General features: G+C 49.7%; 1 protein-coding gene across 1 annotated transcript; it reads right to left on the reverse strand.

The window, feature by feature from the left end:
• Positions 1-778: 778 nt before the first annotated feature.
• LOC119962320 (eyes absent homolog 4-like) lies at positions 779-3233 on the reverse strand. Its single transcript, XM_038790301.1, has 3 exons — positions 3072-3233; positions 2007-2792; positions 779-940 (listed from the first exon to the last, which is right to left on the reverse strand). Exons 1-3 carry the CDS (start codon positions 3231-3233, stop codon positions 779-781), a joined length of 1110 nt encoding a protein of 369 aa, XP_038646229.1.
• Positions 3234-18820: the final 15587 nt, after the last annotated feature.

Genomic DNA, 18820 nt, shown 5'->3' on the forward strand with positions numbered 1-18820 from the left:
TATATATAGAAGGTGCAAAGGTGATAAGAGATAACAGGGGAAACAGAGTCCACCAGAAATTCAATCGGCCTGGAGACCTCTGGGTACCCCTGAAACTCCATAGCCCTGCCACAGGCTTAGCAACCTTCTCGGTAATCGAATTGTCAACAGTCAGTGTCGCCTCAGGAGGCACCGCCTCAATGACTAGTGAACTGGTCTCACCGGCCTCGACACGCCACAGCTGGTTGAATAGATTCAGGAGCCCCTAGCCTGACAGAGTTACAGAAGTGTTCACTATGCTGGTGGGACTTATCGACCCCAAGCTGGGTGTTGCCACCCCTCGATTCCACAAGTGGTCCACATGCTTCCTGACGGTCTTCCCATTGACACTGACCACATATGGCACCAGCCCCGACTGGGCTACAACCCGTCCTGCTAACCAAGGCGGACCTTAAGTGAAATTAGGGACCGAAACAGGGACTCACAAGCCGTACGACCAGTCACCTTTCTGCTATGACCGCTGACTCTTCTGGGAAGCCTGACGTGTCTGCACCCTCCCCGCTAAATTTGGAAACATAAGATCCAACCTTGTTCACAACTGATGACCAATGAGCAGCTCAGTGGGTATGGCCCCCATGATGGAATGGGGGGGGGGGGGATGTGTTGTACAGCAACAAAACACTAGTCATCCCCTGGTGAAATGGTTTATCAGATTTCTTTCTCATCGCATTCTTGAAGGTCTGAACAGCTCTCCAACCAATCAGTTAGACGTTGGGTGGTACGGGGCCGTCTTCGTGTGTCATATTCCATTTGCTTGTACAAAAAGCGGCATGTCATCGCCAGTAAAAGGGGTGCCTTTGTCCAAAACAATTGATTTGGGAAGCCCATGAATGGCAAACACCTGACGCAAGGCATTCACCATGGTCATCAAGGTGGTGGTTCCCATCTCTTGAACCTTTAGCTACTTAGAGTGGGCACCCACCAGGACTAAAAAACATATTTCCCATCAAAAGGGCCAATTGCCAACTTGGGCCCAGGTCCATAGCTGTCTGATGCAGTGTACCTCCTGACTTTCTGACTGGTGAGCCCCACTGTCACCACTGTCCCATAAAATCCTAGCTATTCTTACAAGATGATCAGAGTTGAGAAAAAAATATTCCAGGGTAGACAACACATCAAAAGATTGACAGAATGGAAAAGTAGGAATTGCCCTGATAGCAATGGGTGTTGCGTGGACAATGTCTTGTTATGCTCTAGGCATAGCATAAGCGGCTTCCTTGTGGTGCACTTGACAAAGGAAGGTTCAGACGTGGAGATAACTTCAACACGTTTATTAAACTATTTACACTTCTCCTACTCGGGTTCACCACTACTGTTAATCCTTCTATAGCTACTCAGACTGACTAACCAGTCTTCTACAATCCACGTGGTGGGAGTTATATTGAATCAATCCTGTGTCTCTACTCACTGACTGTCTCCACTGGAAAGAGGAAGATCATGTGTGTTGTGTCCTTTATATATGGGTTGGTGTAATGCCCTCCTGTGGTCGTGTCACCTCTGTGTGTATCCTGAATGCCCATTGGTCGTGTTCTATCTAACTGTTCTACTGGTTGAGTGTCTGTGTGTCATGTCTCTGGTGCTCCCGCTAGTGTCTAGCTAGTCTACATGTATCTACATGGTTAATGTATTTTCAGTGATGCATATCACCACATCCCCTCTTTTTTAATGTTACATATTTTCTGTACACTTTAAAAAAATTGAACAAAAAACAGGTAGATAAGTTATGGTATGTACAAGTCATGAGAACAGTGATTAAACAATAAGTCCAAATCATTTGTGTGAGTCCAAAACCCATCAATCATCATGGTCAAATGTCTCTCTTGGTGGGTTGGTGAGTTTGATGGTGGCATGTCCTTGTGAACGCCATCGGTGTCCCTGTGCATCAGGAACCAAGAAGTGGTCAAATCACTTCGCTGTCTGATTTGGAGTCTTTTTTTTTAATGTTTGTGATGGTGATGTTGGATGGCATCTTGTAGCTGATACGTTGTTGACGTTGAAGAGGTACCATCAACAGTATCATTCGAGGTCATGTATGTGCCATATGTTGAAGTTGGATAATACTGTGCATATTGGTTTTGGCCAAATGCTGTGCAGGAAGGGTAATCCTGATGAGAACTGTTGAAGCTTGTCGAATTAGAAACAGAATTGCTGCTCGCATAAATACCAGCTGATGGTGTGAAACTAGAACCTTGCATCTGACAGGAATATGCCGTTTGACCAGGCTGAGGTTCAGCAAATCCTGGGCTGTAACTAAGGCATCCAGTCTGTAGTGCAGATTGTGCTTGCGGTAGTCCTCCTTCGGTCTTGATTCCATAAATGGGCAATCCGTAGTGCTGGCCTGTTTGAGAATATGCTGCACAGACTGCTGGCTGCTGCATTCCTGAATACTGGGTTTGTCCAGCATAAGCTGTCATTGACTGCACTGCTGGTGTGGAAAGAATGTGTGGGTATCGCTTGGAAGGATATAGCTGTGGTGAATATTGGTGTATTGCTCTTAGACTGTAGCCACTACTTGTTATTACTGACCCAGTGTAATTGTCAAGTGATCCATTCACCCTGAGCGTGCCGCCACTGAGTTTGCGGCACTCCCTGTCTGGAGTAAAGTCTGACTTACGTGAATCAGAGTTGCCGTTTGGTTGCTGTCCACCTGGAGTCTGGTCTGTTTCACCTGAGTCAGTTGTGGTTCGTCGGTGCTCCCCGTCCGGAGTCACAGGGTTCACGGGAGTCAGCTGGGATTTCTTGAAGCTGCACGTCTGGAGTCAGAACATGCAGGCATGCATTTACTTGTGGAGAGGCTCGAGCGAATGAGGTTGGAAGTTACGTGGTGTCAACGGAGTCACCAGTGGTCTCACAGTGATCTTCGAGTGCCTCTGTACAAACTAGCTGAGGTCTGTCACATTGCACATCTTGTATGGGAAGTGGGATGCTGTCGTCACTTGTCTCACATACAGTGGGTGGAACCTCAGTAGCTTCTTGTTGTTCACTTGAACTGGGTAGACTGTCAGAGTCTTCTTCTTGTGGCTCAAACAAACTGGGTGGTCTGTCATAGTCGCTTCGTTGTTCATTTGGGCTTGGACTGTCATAGTCGCTTCGTTGTTCATTTGGGCTTGGACTGTCATAGTCGCTTCGTTGTTCATTTGGGATTGGACTGTCATAGTCGCTTTGTTCTTCACTGGAGCATGATAGACCGTCATGGTCGTCCTGCTGTGCACTGGAGCGTGGTAGACTGTCATAGTCTTCTTGCTGTTTACTTGAGCGTGGCAGACTTGCATTGTCTGCTGCTAGTTGGTCAGAGGAGGTTGCTAGACCCTCATGGTCTTGTTCCTGCAAAGACTGCGCTTTGGAGTCTTGCGCTGCTTCTATCATGGAGGCTGTCCACGAAGCTCGCTGTGGAGGCTTGTGACACTCGTGTCACTTCTTGTTCATGCAAGGACTGCGGTGTGGAGTCTTGCGTGTCTTCTATCGAGGAGTCGGGAACCCTTAGCGGTGTGTGGACCACTCTCTGTGTGGCAGCAGGCTGCTCTCTGTGGGCTTGTACCGCTCTCTGTCTCTTGGTTTCAGGCCGCAGCATAATCCTCCACTCACGAGTCGGGATGTCGTATATGTTGGGCTGATGATCTTCAAATCCGAAGAACGAATCCGCGTCTGTGTCGCCATTTCTAATGAAAAAACCTTCATCCGAGTCGTAGACTTCTAGGACCAAAGCAGCACTGTTTGCGTCGGAGCTGGCATTGGGCTTGCGATGTCCAGAGAAAAAAATAAAGATCGGTGTTGAAGTATTCAAGGTCTGAATCATCTGTTTGGGCGTAACTAACTGCTTATTGCAGGTTTCTGTAGAGAATTTGAGGCATTGTGCTGTCATTCCAGGTGAAAGAAGGTTGTTTTACGGCTTTAAGAGATTTTTTTCATGATTTGGGACGTTTGCCCTTTAAATGGGCGTGGTCTGGGGACTCTGACGCCATTACGCATGTGACGCCAGGCGTAGGAAGCGTTTGTGCATGCGCATATCACTGTTCCTGTACTGCAGGCCATTTTCGCAATTGTACATGCGTGGTTTCTCGCACATGCGCACACGGACCTTCCCGGTCTGTGCACTTCTCGCGTAACTGCGCATGTGCAGTACCTTTACAAATATGGCCGCCGATCAAAATTGTTCTCTGCTCCGGGATCTCGGCCTTGTGGTGAGTACTGCCACTTCTCTTACCGTTTTCTGCTGGTTGGAGTGTGCTTTCCTCACAGTATTTACCGAATTTGTCCAGGACTGCCAGGAAGTTGTTCCTGTTTTGCCTTTTGGAGAACTTGAACATTTTAAAGATTTCTTCTGCTCTGGCACCGGCGATGGTGAGCAGAAGCTCTGTCTTTTCAGCATTGGCCACGTCTCGTAGGCCAGCTGCTATCAGGAAGATTTCAAACTTTTGCCGGAATGCCCGCCAGTTTCCGCGGAGATCACCATGACACTTGAGCCGCTGCGGAACCGGGATCTCGAACATCTTACCTGGGTATTGTTGCTGGTTGTCACTGTACACTGAGTTATGGCTATATGGTTTGAAACAGTTCACTCTGGTACCATGTCTTGTTATGCTCAAGGCGTAGCATAAGCGGCTTCCTTGTGGTGCACTTGACAAAGGAAGGTTCAGACGTGGAGATAACTTCAACACGTTTATTAAACTACACTTCTCCTGTGTTCGCCACTACTGTTGATCCTTATATAGCTACTCAGACTGACTAACCAGTCTGCTACAATCCACATGGTGGGAGTGATATTGAATCAACCCTGTGTCTCTACTCACTGACTGTCTCCACTGGAAAGAGGAAGATCATATGTGTTGTGTCCTTTTTATATGGGTTGGTGTAATGCCCTCCTGTGGTCATGTCACCTCTGTGGTTCACCACATTCACCCCTGTTATTTTAAAGTGGGGGGGGGAGGGAAGGGAATGTCCATTTTGACGGTCTGGTGCCCGTCAGAGGTTAAGTCGATCCGGTGCTTTGCCGGTTCGCTGGGAGCGACGTAACAGCGGCGATGTCGGTGCTGGCATTGTTGGTGCTGGCCAGTAGTCGATGACCCCGGGAGCGTGCCGAAGTCTTCCTCGTCCTCTTGCGTGAGCAGGGGAAGGAGGGATGGACCTGGTGGGGTTAATGTTAGGGGCGCCGGGGGAGGGGAGGGTGGCGTGTGGGTGGGGGAGTGTGTTGGAATGGAACCTGAGGGAGCCAGGCCCCTGAGAGAGACAGTATCTTGGCGGCCGTCGGGGAACTCAGCGTAAGCATACTGGGGGTTGGCGTGGAGTAAGTGTACCCTGTCCTCCAAGGGGTCCGCCTTGTGGAGCCGGACATGCCTACGTAGAAGGACCGGTCCTGGAGCTGCGAACCAAGTCGGGAGCGACATCCCGGATGTGGGCTTCCTAGGGAAGGTAAAAACACGTTCATGAGGTCTGCACAGTAGTGAGCGGATGGAGTGTAGTGCATCAGGGAGGACCTCCTGCCAGCGAGAGGCTGGGAGGTTCCTGGACCGTAGGGCCAGCTGGACGGCCCTCCATACCGTCCCGTTCTCCCTCTCTATCTGGCCGTTTCCCCGGGGGTTGTAGCTGGTCGTCCTGCTGGAGGCGATACCCCTGCTGAGCAGGAACTGATGCAGCTCATCGCTCATGAATGAGGATCCTCTGTCGCTGTGGATGTAGGCGGGGAAACCGAACAGAGCGAAGATTGTGTTTAGGACTTTGATGTCGGTGTCAGACGTCATATCGGGGCATGGGATGGCAAAGGGGAATCTGGAGTACTCATCGACCACACTAAGGATATACGTGTTGCGGTCGGTGGAGGGAAGGGGCCCTTTGAAATCCATGCTGAGGCGTTCAAAGGGGCGGGACGCTTCCACTAGGCGCGCGTGGTCTGGCCGGTAGAAGTGCAGCTTGCACTCCGCACAGACCTGGCAGCCTCTGGTGACTGTCCGTACTTCCTCGACGGAGTAGGGCAGATTGCGAGCTTTGACGAGGTGGTACAGTCGTGTGACCCCCGGGTGTCAAAGGCTGTCGTGTAGGGGCCGGAGTCGGTCCACTTGTGCGCTGGCACATGTACCTTGGGATAGGGCGTCTGGGGGCTCGTTGAGTTTGCCGGGGCGATACAAGATCTCATAATTATAGGTGGAGAGCTCGATTCTCCACCGCAAGATTTTATCATTTTTGATCTTGCCCCGCCTCGTGTTGTTGAACATGAAGGCTATCGACCGCTGGTCAGTGAGGAGAGTGAATCTCCTGCCGGCCAGATAATGCCTCCAATGCCGCACAGCTTCAACAATAGCTTGGGCCTCTTTTTCGATGGATGAGTGCCGAATTTCAGAGGCGCGGAGGGTGCGGGAAAAGAATGCCACGGGTCTGCCTGCCTGGTTTAGAGTGGCAGCAAGGGTGACATCTGAAGCGTCGCTTTCTACTTGAAAGGGCAGTGTTTCATCTACTGCGTGCATCCCAGCCTTGGCTATGTCTGCTCTGATACGGGCGAAGGCATGTTGTGCCTCGGCCGCGAGGGGGAATTGAGTGGACTGTATGAGTGGGCGGGCCTTGTCCGCATAGTTTGGGACCCACTTGGCGTAGTAGGAGAAGAACCCCAGGCAGCGTTTGAGGACCTTGGGGCAGTGGGGGAGGGGAAGCTCCATGAGGGGGCGCATGCGGTCGGGATCGGGCCCCAGAAGTCCGTTTTGGACTACATAGCCGAGGATGGCTAGGCGGGTCGTGCTGAACACACACTTCTCTTTATTATAGGTAAGGTTGAGAAGAGTCGCGGTGCGGAAGACTTTAGCGAGGTTGGCATCGCGGTCCTGCTGGTCATGGCCGCAGATGGTGACATTATCTAAGTACGGAAACGTGGCACGCAAACCGTACCAGTTGACCATTCGGTCCATCTCCCTTTGGAAGACCGAGACCCTATTAGTGACGCCGAAAGGAACCCTAAGAAAGTGATAGAGCCGACCGTCCACCTCAAAGGCAGTGTATGGACGGTCTGATTTCCGGATGGGGAGCTGCTGGTAGGCGGATTTCAGGTCAATTGTTGAGAAGACCCGGTACTGTGCAATCTGATTGACCATATCAGATATGCGAGGGAGGGGGTATGCGTCGAGCTGCGTGTACTGATTGATGGTCTGGCTGCAGTCCACGACCATTCTGTGTTTCTCCCAGTTTTAACCACCACCACTTGGGCTTTCCAGCGGCTATTGCTGGCCTCGATGATACCCTCCCGAAGCAGCCGCTGGACTTCAGACCTGATGAAGGCCTTGTCCTGCGCGCTGTACCGTCTGCTCCTAGTGGCAACGGGTTTGCAATCCGCAGTTAGATTGGCAAGGAGGGAGGGTGGGTCAACCTTGAGGGTTGCGAGGCCGCAAGCGGTGAGTGGAGGTAGGGCCCGCCGAAATTGAGGGTGAGGCTCTGGAGATTGCATTGGAAATCCAGGCCCAGTAATAGTGCAGCGCAGAGGTTAGGAAGGACGTACAGGCGGAAGCCGGTGAATTCTAGGCCCTCGTGTGAGAGTGACCGTGCAGAACCCTCAGATAGGGACAGAGTGGGATCCGGAAGCCAGGGAGATCCTTTGATTGGCGGGGTGGACCCCGAGGGAGCAGCGACTTATCGTATCCATGTGTATGAAGCTTTTGGTGCTCCCGGAGTCCAGCAGGCAAGAGGTCACGTGGCCGTCGATTTTCACCGTTGTGGTAGCGGTGGCCAGGTTGTGTGGACGAGATTGGTCCAGTGTCATCGAAGCGAGCTGCGGGTGGTCGTCAGAGGTGTCGGATGGACCCAGATCGTGATGTGTAGTTGGTGTTCCAGTCCCGTGGGGAAGACAAGATGGCGGCGTCCGTAGGTCCTGTGAGGAACAAAATGGCAGCGCCCATTGGGGCGCACATTGCGGGGGCGGGGCAAGATGGCGGCGCCCAGTGGCCGCACGTGGCCCTGGAAGGAGAAGATGGCAGCGCCCACTGGCCGCACGTGGCCCTGGGGGGGGAAGATGGTGGCGACCACTGGCCGCACGTGGCCCTGGGAGGAGAAGATGGCGGCACCCATTGTGCGTTCAGCAGGGGGGAGGGGGCGATTGCAGGTGCAATAGCGGCGACTGCGCGGGCCTGGCACACAGCTGCAATGTCGCCCTTTTTACCGCAGGACTTGCAAGTGACAGCGCGGACTGGACAGCGTTGGCGGGGGTGCTTCTGTTGACCTCAGAAGTAGCAGCGGGGACCCCTGGGGTGTGCGGATTGGCAGGCGGCGCAGGCGTATTGACTAGGAAGGGCCCCATCTGGGGGAGGGGCGTTTGGGGGGTCCAGGAGGGGTAGGATGGGTGGGCCGCGTGGCAAGCAGGGTAGGCCTGAACGTTACGAGACGCGACCGTCATGGAGAGCGCTAAAGTTTTGGTCTCCGCTAGGTCAAGCGTGGCCCCTTGCTGTAGTCGTCGTCGGATGGAGTCCACCGCAATCCCTGTTAAGAACGCGTCGCGCATCAGGAGATTAGAGTGTTCGGTGGCCGTAACGGCCTGACAGTCACAGTCCCGTATGAGTGGGATTAGGGCCCGCCAGAAGTCTTCGATTGACTCACCAGGTAGTTGGGAGCGAGTGGCGAGTACGTGCCTGGCGAACATAGTGTTTGATTTCTGCGCATAGTTCTCTTTAAAGAGTGCCATCGCTTCCGCCTAATTCAGGGCGTCCTGGATCAACAGGAACATGCTGGAGCTCAACCTGGAGTATAAAACCTGAATCTTCTGAGCTTCCGTCGGCGTGGGGGTCGCAGCGTTGATGTAGGCCTCAAAACAAGCTAGCCAGTGATTAAAGTCCTTTCTGGCGAGTGCGGATCCAGCTGCAGGCGATCTGGTTTGTTTCTGATATCCATTTCTTAGAAAATCTGACTGTAATAAATTTATGCACGATCAATTGCACAAAAGATTCAGATTGGTACAACTGTGGCTTTATTATAGTCAGATGCATGGCCTCCTACTGCAGCTGGCGAAATGGCTGATCAGGAGGAGGACACGCATATTTATACGGCTCCTTATGGGCGGAGCTAGCCAGCAGGGGCTAGTGGCGAACCTGTAGTGCAGGTCCTACCTTACATCCCCTAATATAGATGCACACAGTGGTTCACCACACCCCCCTCCCCGCCTCCGCAGTGTGACGCCACGTCGGTGCAATTCACAACAGGTTTTTGCCCAGGCAATGTCAACGAACATTACACTGGGTGGGTGGTGGGGAGGAGTTATTTTATCTATTTTTATCATTCAGACACTGGAGCGCCATTTCATAAAGGAGCCTGGATCTGTCAAGAGCCGAGGTCGCTGGTGGGGTAGGCTTATTCAGTGACCACCCCACCAGCGTGACGCCATGGGACATTTCTCCTTGATTCTTTATCTCCAAGAAAAAAAATAAGGCAGGAAAAGCCAGCAGTGCAGCCGACGGGCTACACTCGGATCTTACTTCCTGACTTGACAATTGGACAAAAAATTAGAAAATACCACCCAGGACCTGGTGGTCAACATCTAGGATTCTAAAAGAGGGAGCTGCAGAGAAAATGCATGCGCTGTATGATTTTTCCAATATTTTTCCAATATTCCAGGTATTTTACAAAATTCCAGTAGATAGGAAGTTAGTAAATGTTGCACCGTTATTCAAGAAAGTAGGGAGAGAGAAAACAGGGAACGACAGGCCTGACATCAGTCATCAGGAAATTGGTGGAATTTATTTTTAAGGAAATCTTAGCAATGCACTTAGAAAATCAATGTATGCCCAGACAAGATCTACATGGTTTTACGAAAGGAAAGTATTTGGCAAAGTTTTTCAACATTTTTGTGAATTTAACTAGTAGGGTAGATAAATAGGAATCTATATACAAAAGCCAGTTAAAAAAGCCATTCGATAAGGTGCCACACCAAAAGTTAATGTACAAGATAAAGGTTCATGGAGCTTGGGATAATATATTATGATGGCTTGGGGATTGATTAATAGCGAAGAGGAGAACCAAGTGGACATTTTCAAGACGACCGACTGTGGTTTTGAGACCAAGGATCAAAGCTGGGACCTCTGCTATTTATAACCTAAATTAATCACTTAGACAAAAGGACCAAAAATAATGTGTCCAAGTTTACTGAAGGTACATAGCTCGGTGGGAATGATGGAAAGAAATATAGGCATGGTAACTGAGTGGGAAACAAGGTGGCAGAAGTGTGAAATATCTACTTTGGTTGTTAGAATAGAACAGCAGAATACTTCTTTAAAGCATGAAATGTGTAAATGTTGATGTTGAGTGACCGGAAGTATACTCACACAAGGAGCAGAAAAACCTTACATATAGGCAGCATGTTGGCATAGTGATAAGCACTGCTGCCTCACAGCACGAGGGATCCGAGTTCAATTCTGACCTTGGGTCACTGTCTGTGGAGTTTGCACGTTCTCCCCGTGTCTGCGTGGGTTTCCTCCGAGTGCTACGGTTTCCTCCCACAGGCCAGAGATGTGAAGGATTGGCGGATTGGCCATGCTAAGTTGTCCATAGTATCCAGGAATGTACAGGTTAGGTGGATTTGCCATGCTAAATTGCCCCTACATGTACAACGGTTAGGTGGGGTTACTGGGATGGGGTGGGGGTGTTGGCCTAGGTGAGACGCTCTTTGAGAGGGCCGGTGCAGACTCAATGGGCCTCCTTCTGCACTGTAGAACTGTTATGATTCTAAGGTACAGCAAGCAGTTATGAATGCAAGCAGTATGTTGGTCTTTATTGAAAGGGGATTGGAGTACAAGCATAAGACAGTCTTACTACACTTCTACAGGGCTTTGGCGAGACCACATCTAAAGTACTGTGTGCAATTGTGGTCACCATATTTAAGGAAAGATATACTTGCGACTGAAGCATTGCAGTAAAGTTTCGCTAGATTGATTTCTGGAATGAGATGGTTGGCCTATGATGAGAGGCTGGGTAAAATGGAACTAAATTCTCTGGAGTTTAGAATAACAGGTGAGCTCATTGGAATATATTACATTTTGAAATGACTTCACAGGGGAGGCAATGAGAGGTTGTTTCTTCTGGCTGAAGAATCCAGAACATGGGGACACTATCTCAGGGGCAAATTAATAAGGACAGAGATGCAGAGAAATTTCTTCACCCCAAGACTTGTGAATCATTTGAATTCTCTCCCCAGCTGGGTTTGGATGCTCCATTGTTAAATTGATTAAAGACTAATACAGACAGATTTTTGGTGTCTCAGGTAATCAAGTTATCTGGAGAACAGGCGGGAAAGTGGAGATGAGACCGAAAATCAGCCAAGCTTACACTGAATGACACAGCAAACCTAAGGGGATGTATGCTTCCATTTCTATATTCTTGCTGTGAAAATATGGTTCCAAATTGACATGTTTTAGAGTTTAACTTTAGGTCCGAGGTTAATGTGTTAAACATCACATAAGTGGGCATTCACCTCTAATCTAAATACAATTCAACAAACCTGGGTTCTTCCATTTAACAGATAACCTATTTTTACCTTACAAGGTCATGGATAGAGTTGCAAAATCCTTAAAGGATAGCTAGTCTTCCATCTCAATTTCATAGAGCCAAAAAGGCTGGCCTTATTTCAATAAAACATTTACAATATGTATGCTTTTTCCAAATGAAAGGAAGCTGGAAGCAACTTTGTAAACATGAGCTTGTAAAACTCCATCAGCAATATAAATTATTAATATGGGTTACAAAATCAAAGAGTGGCAATGAAGGTAAAATAAATTCTTTACATTTCTGTTTGCTAACATCTCAAAGCTTGACATGTTCACAGAATCATAAAATTTACAGTGCAGAAGGAGGCGATTCAGCCCATCGAGTCTGCACCGGCCCTTGGAAAGAACACCCCACTTAAGGCCACATTTCCAATTTATCCCCGTAACCCAGTAACCCCACCTAACCTCTGTTTTTGGACACTAAGGGCAATTTAGCATGGCCAATCCACCTAACCTGCACATCTCTGGACTATGGGAGGAGACCGGAGCACCCGGAGGAAACCCACGCAGACACGGGGAGAACCCGCAGACTCCGCAAAGGCAGCGACCCAAGCGGGACTCGAATCTGGGACCCTGGAGCTGTGGAGCAACTGTGCTAACCACTGTCCTACCTTGCTGCCCACTGTGCTACTGTGCTGCTCACGGGGTTGAGGGGTTTATCCTACAATGAGAGGCTGCGTAAGTTGGGCCTATATTTTCTGGAATTTAGAAGAATGAAGTGATCCCCTGACTCACTGGGGAGTTGGCAGTATAGTGGCATTGTCACTAGACTATTAATGCTCAGGGGATACAGGTTGAAATCCCACCATGGCTCGAAATTGAATTAATAAAATATGGAATATAAAATCAGGCCTTAGTAACTTTAGGTTCACTAATGCCTTTTAGGGAAGGAAATGTCCAGTCCTTACACAGTCGTGCCCGTCATGTACCTCGAGACCTACAACAAGTGGTTTAGTCTTAACTGCCCCCTGAAATGTTAGATCAAGCTACTCAGTTTTAGCACTGTTAAGGATGGGCAGGAAATTAAAGAATAAAGAAGATACAGGATTCTGAAAGGCACCGACAGAGTTGATACAGAGAGGTTGTACCCCGGGCTGAGGAATCTAGAATATGGGACACAGTCTCAGGATAAGGGGTAAATTGTTTAGGAGGGAGACGAGGAAAAGTGTCTTCACTCAAAAGACTGTGAATCTCTGAATTTTCTACCCTGGACGGTTGAGTATATTTAAGGCTGAAATAGACAGATTTTACCCTCTTGGTGAATCAAGAGTTATTTGGGGGGAGAAAGTGGAGTCAAGGCCAATGGATGCTCAAGCCATGATCAAATTGAAAGTTGAGCAGGAGAGAGGCTGAATTTCTCATGCTCCATCTTTCCTGCTCCTTTGGTCTGCACTTCTGCCCACTTTCTTCCTCTGCCCTTTTTCTTCTCTAACCTACAGTGTCTGTTATCTCGCTTTCCACTGCTCCCTCCTTTTGCCCGTTCTCCCTCCAGCTCCCCACCATTTTCGTTCCCGTCTCTTCACAGGTCCACCCCCTCCCCATCCCTCCGGCTGGATTCCGCTGCATTGCCTCTTGGCCACTAACTAAAAGTTACAGGAGCTGGAGCCGTCACAAGTGGAGCTGCCCCCTGGTTTGCTGGGGATGTTGTCATGGAGATGGGTTGTGGGGATGGAATGATCTTTTGTATGATTTATATCTGTGTTTACTTTATTGCGGACTGCATTTCATGGAATTGAGGGAGCCAGTAGGAAACGGTGGTCAGTTAGGCCGGCACGTCATGCCACAAAAATACCAGCTTTATTGTTCACCACATTAAATGTGGGTGGAGCGAGATCTGAGTTTGGATTTCATGTAGGAAAAGCAGCTGGAAGATTTTTTTCTAGCTTCCCCGAGCTGCAAGATAGAAAAAAAGCCTTCCGGCTAGTGAAAGAAATGTACAATGATCCTCACAGAGCCTTGTGGCAGAAAGCAGTCAGGAATATTAGCTTGGAATACTGGCGAAAGGCAGTTGGCTATCTGCTAGAAACCCAAACAAGGTGCTGAGGCATCCACAGTCATGAAATCGATAAAGGTGTAGGATTGTGTAAACAAAAGCTAATGGAGCCCCATAGAATCTTAACTCAGAGGATAGCTGGAACATTGAGGAGAATTAAAATGAATTTCATTTGGCGGTGTCATATCTTTGTGTTGGTCGCAAGAGATGTGAATGTATCTTCAAAGTTGTTACAATATAAAAGGGAATCCCTGGAGGGAAGTAAAAAGTTAAATGTAGTTCATAAGATATGTATTGATAAATGCTAGTTTTAAGTTAAAACTGTTTTCTTTGTTCAATTCTTATATACAATAAAGGTTTTTTTTGTTTAATAACATCAAGGGTGCGATTCAACCGCCTCATCACACCCAAACTTGAGATTTACCAGGATGCTGCCTGGATTGGAGGATAGGTCTTATGAGGAAAGGTTGAGGGAGCTAGGGCTTTTCTCACTGTAGCGAAGGAGGATGAGAGGTGGCTTAATAGAGGTTTATAAGGTGATGAGGGGGATAGATAGAGTGGACGTTCAGAGACTATTTCCTCGGGTGGATGTAGCTGTTACAAGGGGGCATAACTATAAGGTTCAGGGTGGGAGATATAGGAGGGATGTCCGAGGTACGTTTTTTACTCAGAGAGTGGTTAGAGCGTGGAATGGACTGCCTGCTGTGATAGTGGAGTCCGGCACTTTAGGAACTTTCAAGTAGTTATTGGATATGCACTTGGAGCACACCAGAAAGACAGGGAGTGGGATAGCTTGATCTTGGTTTCGGACAAAGCTTGACACAACATCGAGGGCCGAAGGGCCTGTTCTGTGCTGTACTGTTCTATGTTCAAACTTAGTGTCTCGCAAGGCATCACAATATGGATCTCGATCTCATTGGGTGCGATTTAGATTTAAATATTTAAGTGAACCATTAGGCTCGTTTAAATATGCATCCGCCGGATTCACCGGCTGCACCTGGGAGACATTGTCATGACATTGTTTAGTACTGGTCCACACCGTTCTGGCACCTTGGGGGGTCTCCAATGAACTTGGAGACCCCTGGGTGGTCTGGGACAAGGCAAGGTGGCACCCTGCCATTCCCTCCGGCAGCAAGTCTGGCACCTTGCAGTGCCACCCTGATACTGCCAGAGTGTCATGAGCACTTCCATGATGTCAGGTTGGCAATGCCAGGACCCAAGGTGCCACATTGGCACTACCAGCGGTAGGGCCAAGGGAGGTCCTTGCCAGGTAGAGGAGGGTGAGAGGGGTGAGGGGGTTTCCTGGGGGCTTCCCAAGGTTGAGGGATGAGGGGGAATAATAAAAATGGGCAGGGGGAAATCGGGGCAGCCGGTGAAAATGGTGCCCAGATCTGCCAGGAACCTGGTACTTGCCAGCAGGAAATCCCTCTGAGTGCGGCATTGTCAGAGAGAAACTCCCGAGGCCAAAAGAAAACGGTAAAGTGCCATTGAGTAGCGGGATGTTTGTCGGCATTGCAGCTGCTGAGAAACATCCCGTTAAATGTGCCGTTCAGCGGACTTTAACTCCAACCCACTGAATCAGGCCCAAAATCTGTTGGCATAGTTCCTTCAATTGATTGCTGGATGTTTGTATTTCTCTTTAAATGTTAATGGTCCCTAACAGGATTGTAACATTCTTATGTTCTTATGTAACAACAGTATAGTACCAGATGTGTAAGTACTAATATATATTTCAACTACTATTTTCAGAGTAAGGATAGCAAATCGAAGTAGAAAGCGTGCATTAGGACCACCATTCACCTCAGCAATCAATTACAACCACCAAGAATGCATCCACACAAAGACAAAGGAATAAGAGGTAGACACTTTACAGAGCAAAAAAGCATTGTGAATTTGTGTATGAAGCACAATTGCCATTTATGTGGTTGTTATATCATGAATAAGTTTACCAAAAACTGAGTTTTTGTTGAGATTTTGTGCTCTGCCAACCTCTATTAAAAATTAGTGCTGTGCTGAACCTTGTTGAAACTTAGCAGGGAATGCAGAGGCAGCCTCTTAATTGACCAGCCCCATAAGATCAGGGTATCATGTGGCCAGCGGGTCCTGCATTTGGTCTCAGTGCCTGAAAGATTTCTAAAGCTGGTACAGTTCTACCCATAGGGCTAAGCAAAGTCACAAATGAAACTGACGGCATAGTCACTCAGTGACTGACGCAGCCTTGAGTTTGAATAGCGCTAAGTTTCATTATAGGCTGGTACAACAGTGAGGTTCAAAAGTGGAGGGGCTCTCTGACATCAGAAAAATGCTGCCAGGGGAGTGCGTTGCCACCTCCCCTGGCAGCTGGCCTCCTCCAATTTTGCACCACGTGTTGGGGGGTCAACTGAAATTCAACTTTCAAAAATTCCCTTGCCTCCAAATCCACTTCTGCTGTCTTGATAAGATGCCACCCTCAATTTGTGCGTTTGCAATACGAACAAGCACTGACAAAATGAAAGAACAATGCCTGGGACTCACATTATTGGAGCTTTTCTGTTTATGGATTTCTGCATTAACTCCATTTGACAAATTGAAATGTCAGGTATTCATCCAATCGTAACTCTGAATATACCCTCTTTCTGGTTGTGTATCAGTAAGTCATAATCCTTTATCCTTTGCCCATCTCATCCACTTCATAATTTCTGCCCAAAGTGCGGGGGTGGGTGGGATTCTCCATTTGCCAATGCCAAAATCAAGAAACGCAATTGGGCGGAGAATAGGTTACACGCAATTTGACACCAAATCACGATTGTCTGTCACCTCAGCAGTGGCGTCAATACATACCAGAACGCACGTACAGTGGACACCATTTGCATATCATTAGCAGGCCTGACCCAGTATTTTCCGGGGCCTCCGCGATGCACCGCCTCCAATGGACCGAGATCCCAACGGCAAGGTTCAATTGTGTTTTAAATATCGTGAAACCGGAGTGGTGGCTGCTGAAGGAGATAGACCGGAGTGGTGGCTGCTGAAGGAGATAGAGGGGTGACAGAAAGTGTCCAACATTGCCATGTTTTACTGACAGTTGTGCTGCTGGCTGGGGGGGCTTCTGCCAGGACCGGGGCGAGTAGCGGGTAGTGGTCAGGAAGTGGGTTGTGGGGTTGGGTCGACGGGCACGGAACACAGTTGCCTCAGCTGGAAAGGCAACCATGCAGGTGTGCACACCGCTGATTTCCCACTATGAACTTAGTGCCACGGGTTGTCTAGGCATCCTCCCAGGCCACCCCCTGGGTGCACACTGGCCCCAGCCGGCCCATCAGCTGTATGGACGTGCTCCAGTACAACCAGTGCCATCTTGTTGGCTGGAATGATGTGTGTGGGGATTGTAATGTGTATATGCGGCTGCAGCTTATCAGTCTCCCCAGTGTCCAACACAGACCCAGCATGGTTTGGGAGAGTAAGTCCCCACGCCGGCATGAAAATGATGGTCTTTTACCCCAGGAAAACGGCCACCGATTCCCTGATCGGGGTGGGGGGGGCTAGCAGACAGGTAGCGTAGAGATCCCAGCTGTACTAGCTGCCGATACGGCCCGGAGCATTGGCGGGTCCCTGGCTGCACATGCACACAGTGGTGGCCTGCAGCGGCCATGCTGTGCTTCATGGCAGATGCAGCCCGCAGACCCGGCCCTCAAAAATAGTCCCCCCTTCGGCCAGCTGACGTGCTCCAGATCGCTCTCCCACAGTGCCCGCAGCCCCAAATCATGCCTCCCCTGCCGCAGATCGGCCCTCCCCCCACTCTGACTGAGTCTGCAGTAGCCACGCTGAGTTCCCGACAGATGAGACCATGAGGGTCCCACGCCGTCGGGAACTCAGCCGTTCAGAGACGGAGCATCGCGGGGTGGGCCTCAGGAAATGGCCTGAGGCTGTGAAGCATCGCAAAAGTGGCACTGCCCCCGATTTCATCGTCATCAGGGATACTCCGCCCCATCGCCAAACACAATTTTTGCATCGGGGATCGGAGAATCCAGCTCCACTTCTCATTGGAATCAATTGTGTTCTATGCGGAACTGGTGCTAGCCCCTTAGCAGTAGCGGAATAGGCCCAGGTGTGCTGCCAGTTTTTCTGTCGTGAAAGTCCACAAAGTCTGCGTTGGCATCAACACTTAGTCTCAGAAAAGGAAAATCACGCTGCATATTTTTCCTTTTTTTAAGTCTGTTGACTGCAAAGCTAATAGTTTACAGTGGGGAACTGCATTTAAACAACCAACGGAGTTAACCTGACTTACCTGAACCTTTGCTGGTGAATAGAATAAATGGTGGGATTTACTCGCTGTTCACGCCGGCGGGAAATTCCGGTTCCACGCCTGCACACATGGTATCCCGGCGACAAGGGATGCTGTCACCGGGAAATCCCATTGACAACGGCAGAGTCAGTAGATCCGCTGGCAGGCCACCTCACCGCTGAAAAATATGCGGCAGGTTGATCAGTAAATCCCACCCTGAGGGTACCCCGATCTCTAATTGAGCCTATGGGTCCCCCACACATGGGCAATGTCAACTCCATACACATGGACATTACCCCACACCTCCCCAAGTGAGGACAGCCCGCTATCGGGTTCCTGGGGGCCTGCCCATCATCCACAAACTTCCCAGAGGCCCCTACGTACTTGAGGTGCACCCACTCCCAGCCTTCATATCTCCCCTCCACCCTCCTTTCATGGGCATGGACCCCCTTGGGCCCTGACCCTTGGCAGTGAAGCCCTGGCACCCCGGTAGCCTTACACTGCCACCCTGGCGGTGCCAGCATGGCAATGCTATGGTGCCAGTTGGGCAGTGCCAAAATGCCCATGTTCCAGGAGGAGGGGCAGAGGCCACCCTGAACTATCCCTGGCCACCCAGTGGCCTCCGATGGCCCAGGACACCTCCTGGGTGCCGTTCCATCTGGTCCACATTTATGGGGGTCAGTATTTGATATACCATCAATTCAGACACGAGCTGTAGAGTGAGTCCAAAACTTTGGCTTTAATGAGCTAGATGTTAACCCTGCAGAATGACCGACTGCCAGGTGCGATGGTACTTATACCCCTCCCCTTGGGAGGAGCCACCAGCCTCTCGTCAGCCAATTGGCAGAGAGGCACATGACCAGCCAGAGCCAATGGGCAGCGAGTCCTCTGCCCCAATAGTAGCACACCTCTTAAGGTGCTGCAAGGTTTGCTAGCCATACCACCACAGTATTGAACTGTGCCGGGCTGCAGCCTTGCTGGGGAGGCCAGTAGATTACGGGAGACTGGTAGATCCGGGGTACGTTT

The sequence above is a fragment of the Scyliorhinus canicula genome, chromosome 2 (genome assembly GCF_902713615.1).
Source record: "Scyliorhinus canicula chromosome 2, sScyCan1.1, whole genome shotgun sequence".
Taxonomy (NCBI): domain Eukaryota; kingdom Metazoa; phylum Chordata; class Chondrichthyes; order Carcharhiniformes; family Scyliorhinidae; genus Scyliorhinus; species Scyliorhinus canicula.

Bases quoted from the DNA above. Each gene is read 5' to 3' on its own strand.
- LOC119962320 (XM_038790301.1), bottom strand. From the start codon at position 3,233: ATGACGGTCTATCATGCTCCAGTGAAGAACAAAGCGACTATGACAGTC. The intron at 2,793-3,071 runs GTTTGTTTGAGC...TTCTGACTCCAG, and splicing joins CGACTATGACAGACCACCCA to ACGTGCAGCTTCAAGAAATC. The intron at 941-2,006 runs GCCATCCAACAT...CACTCTAAGTAG, and splicing joins CAACGTATCAGCTACAAGAT to CTAAAGGTTCAAGAGATGGG.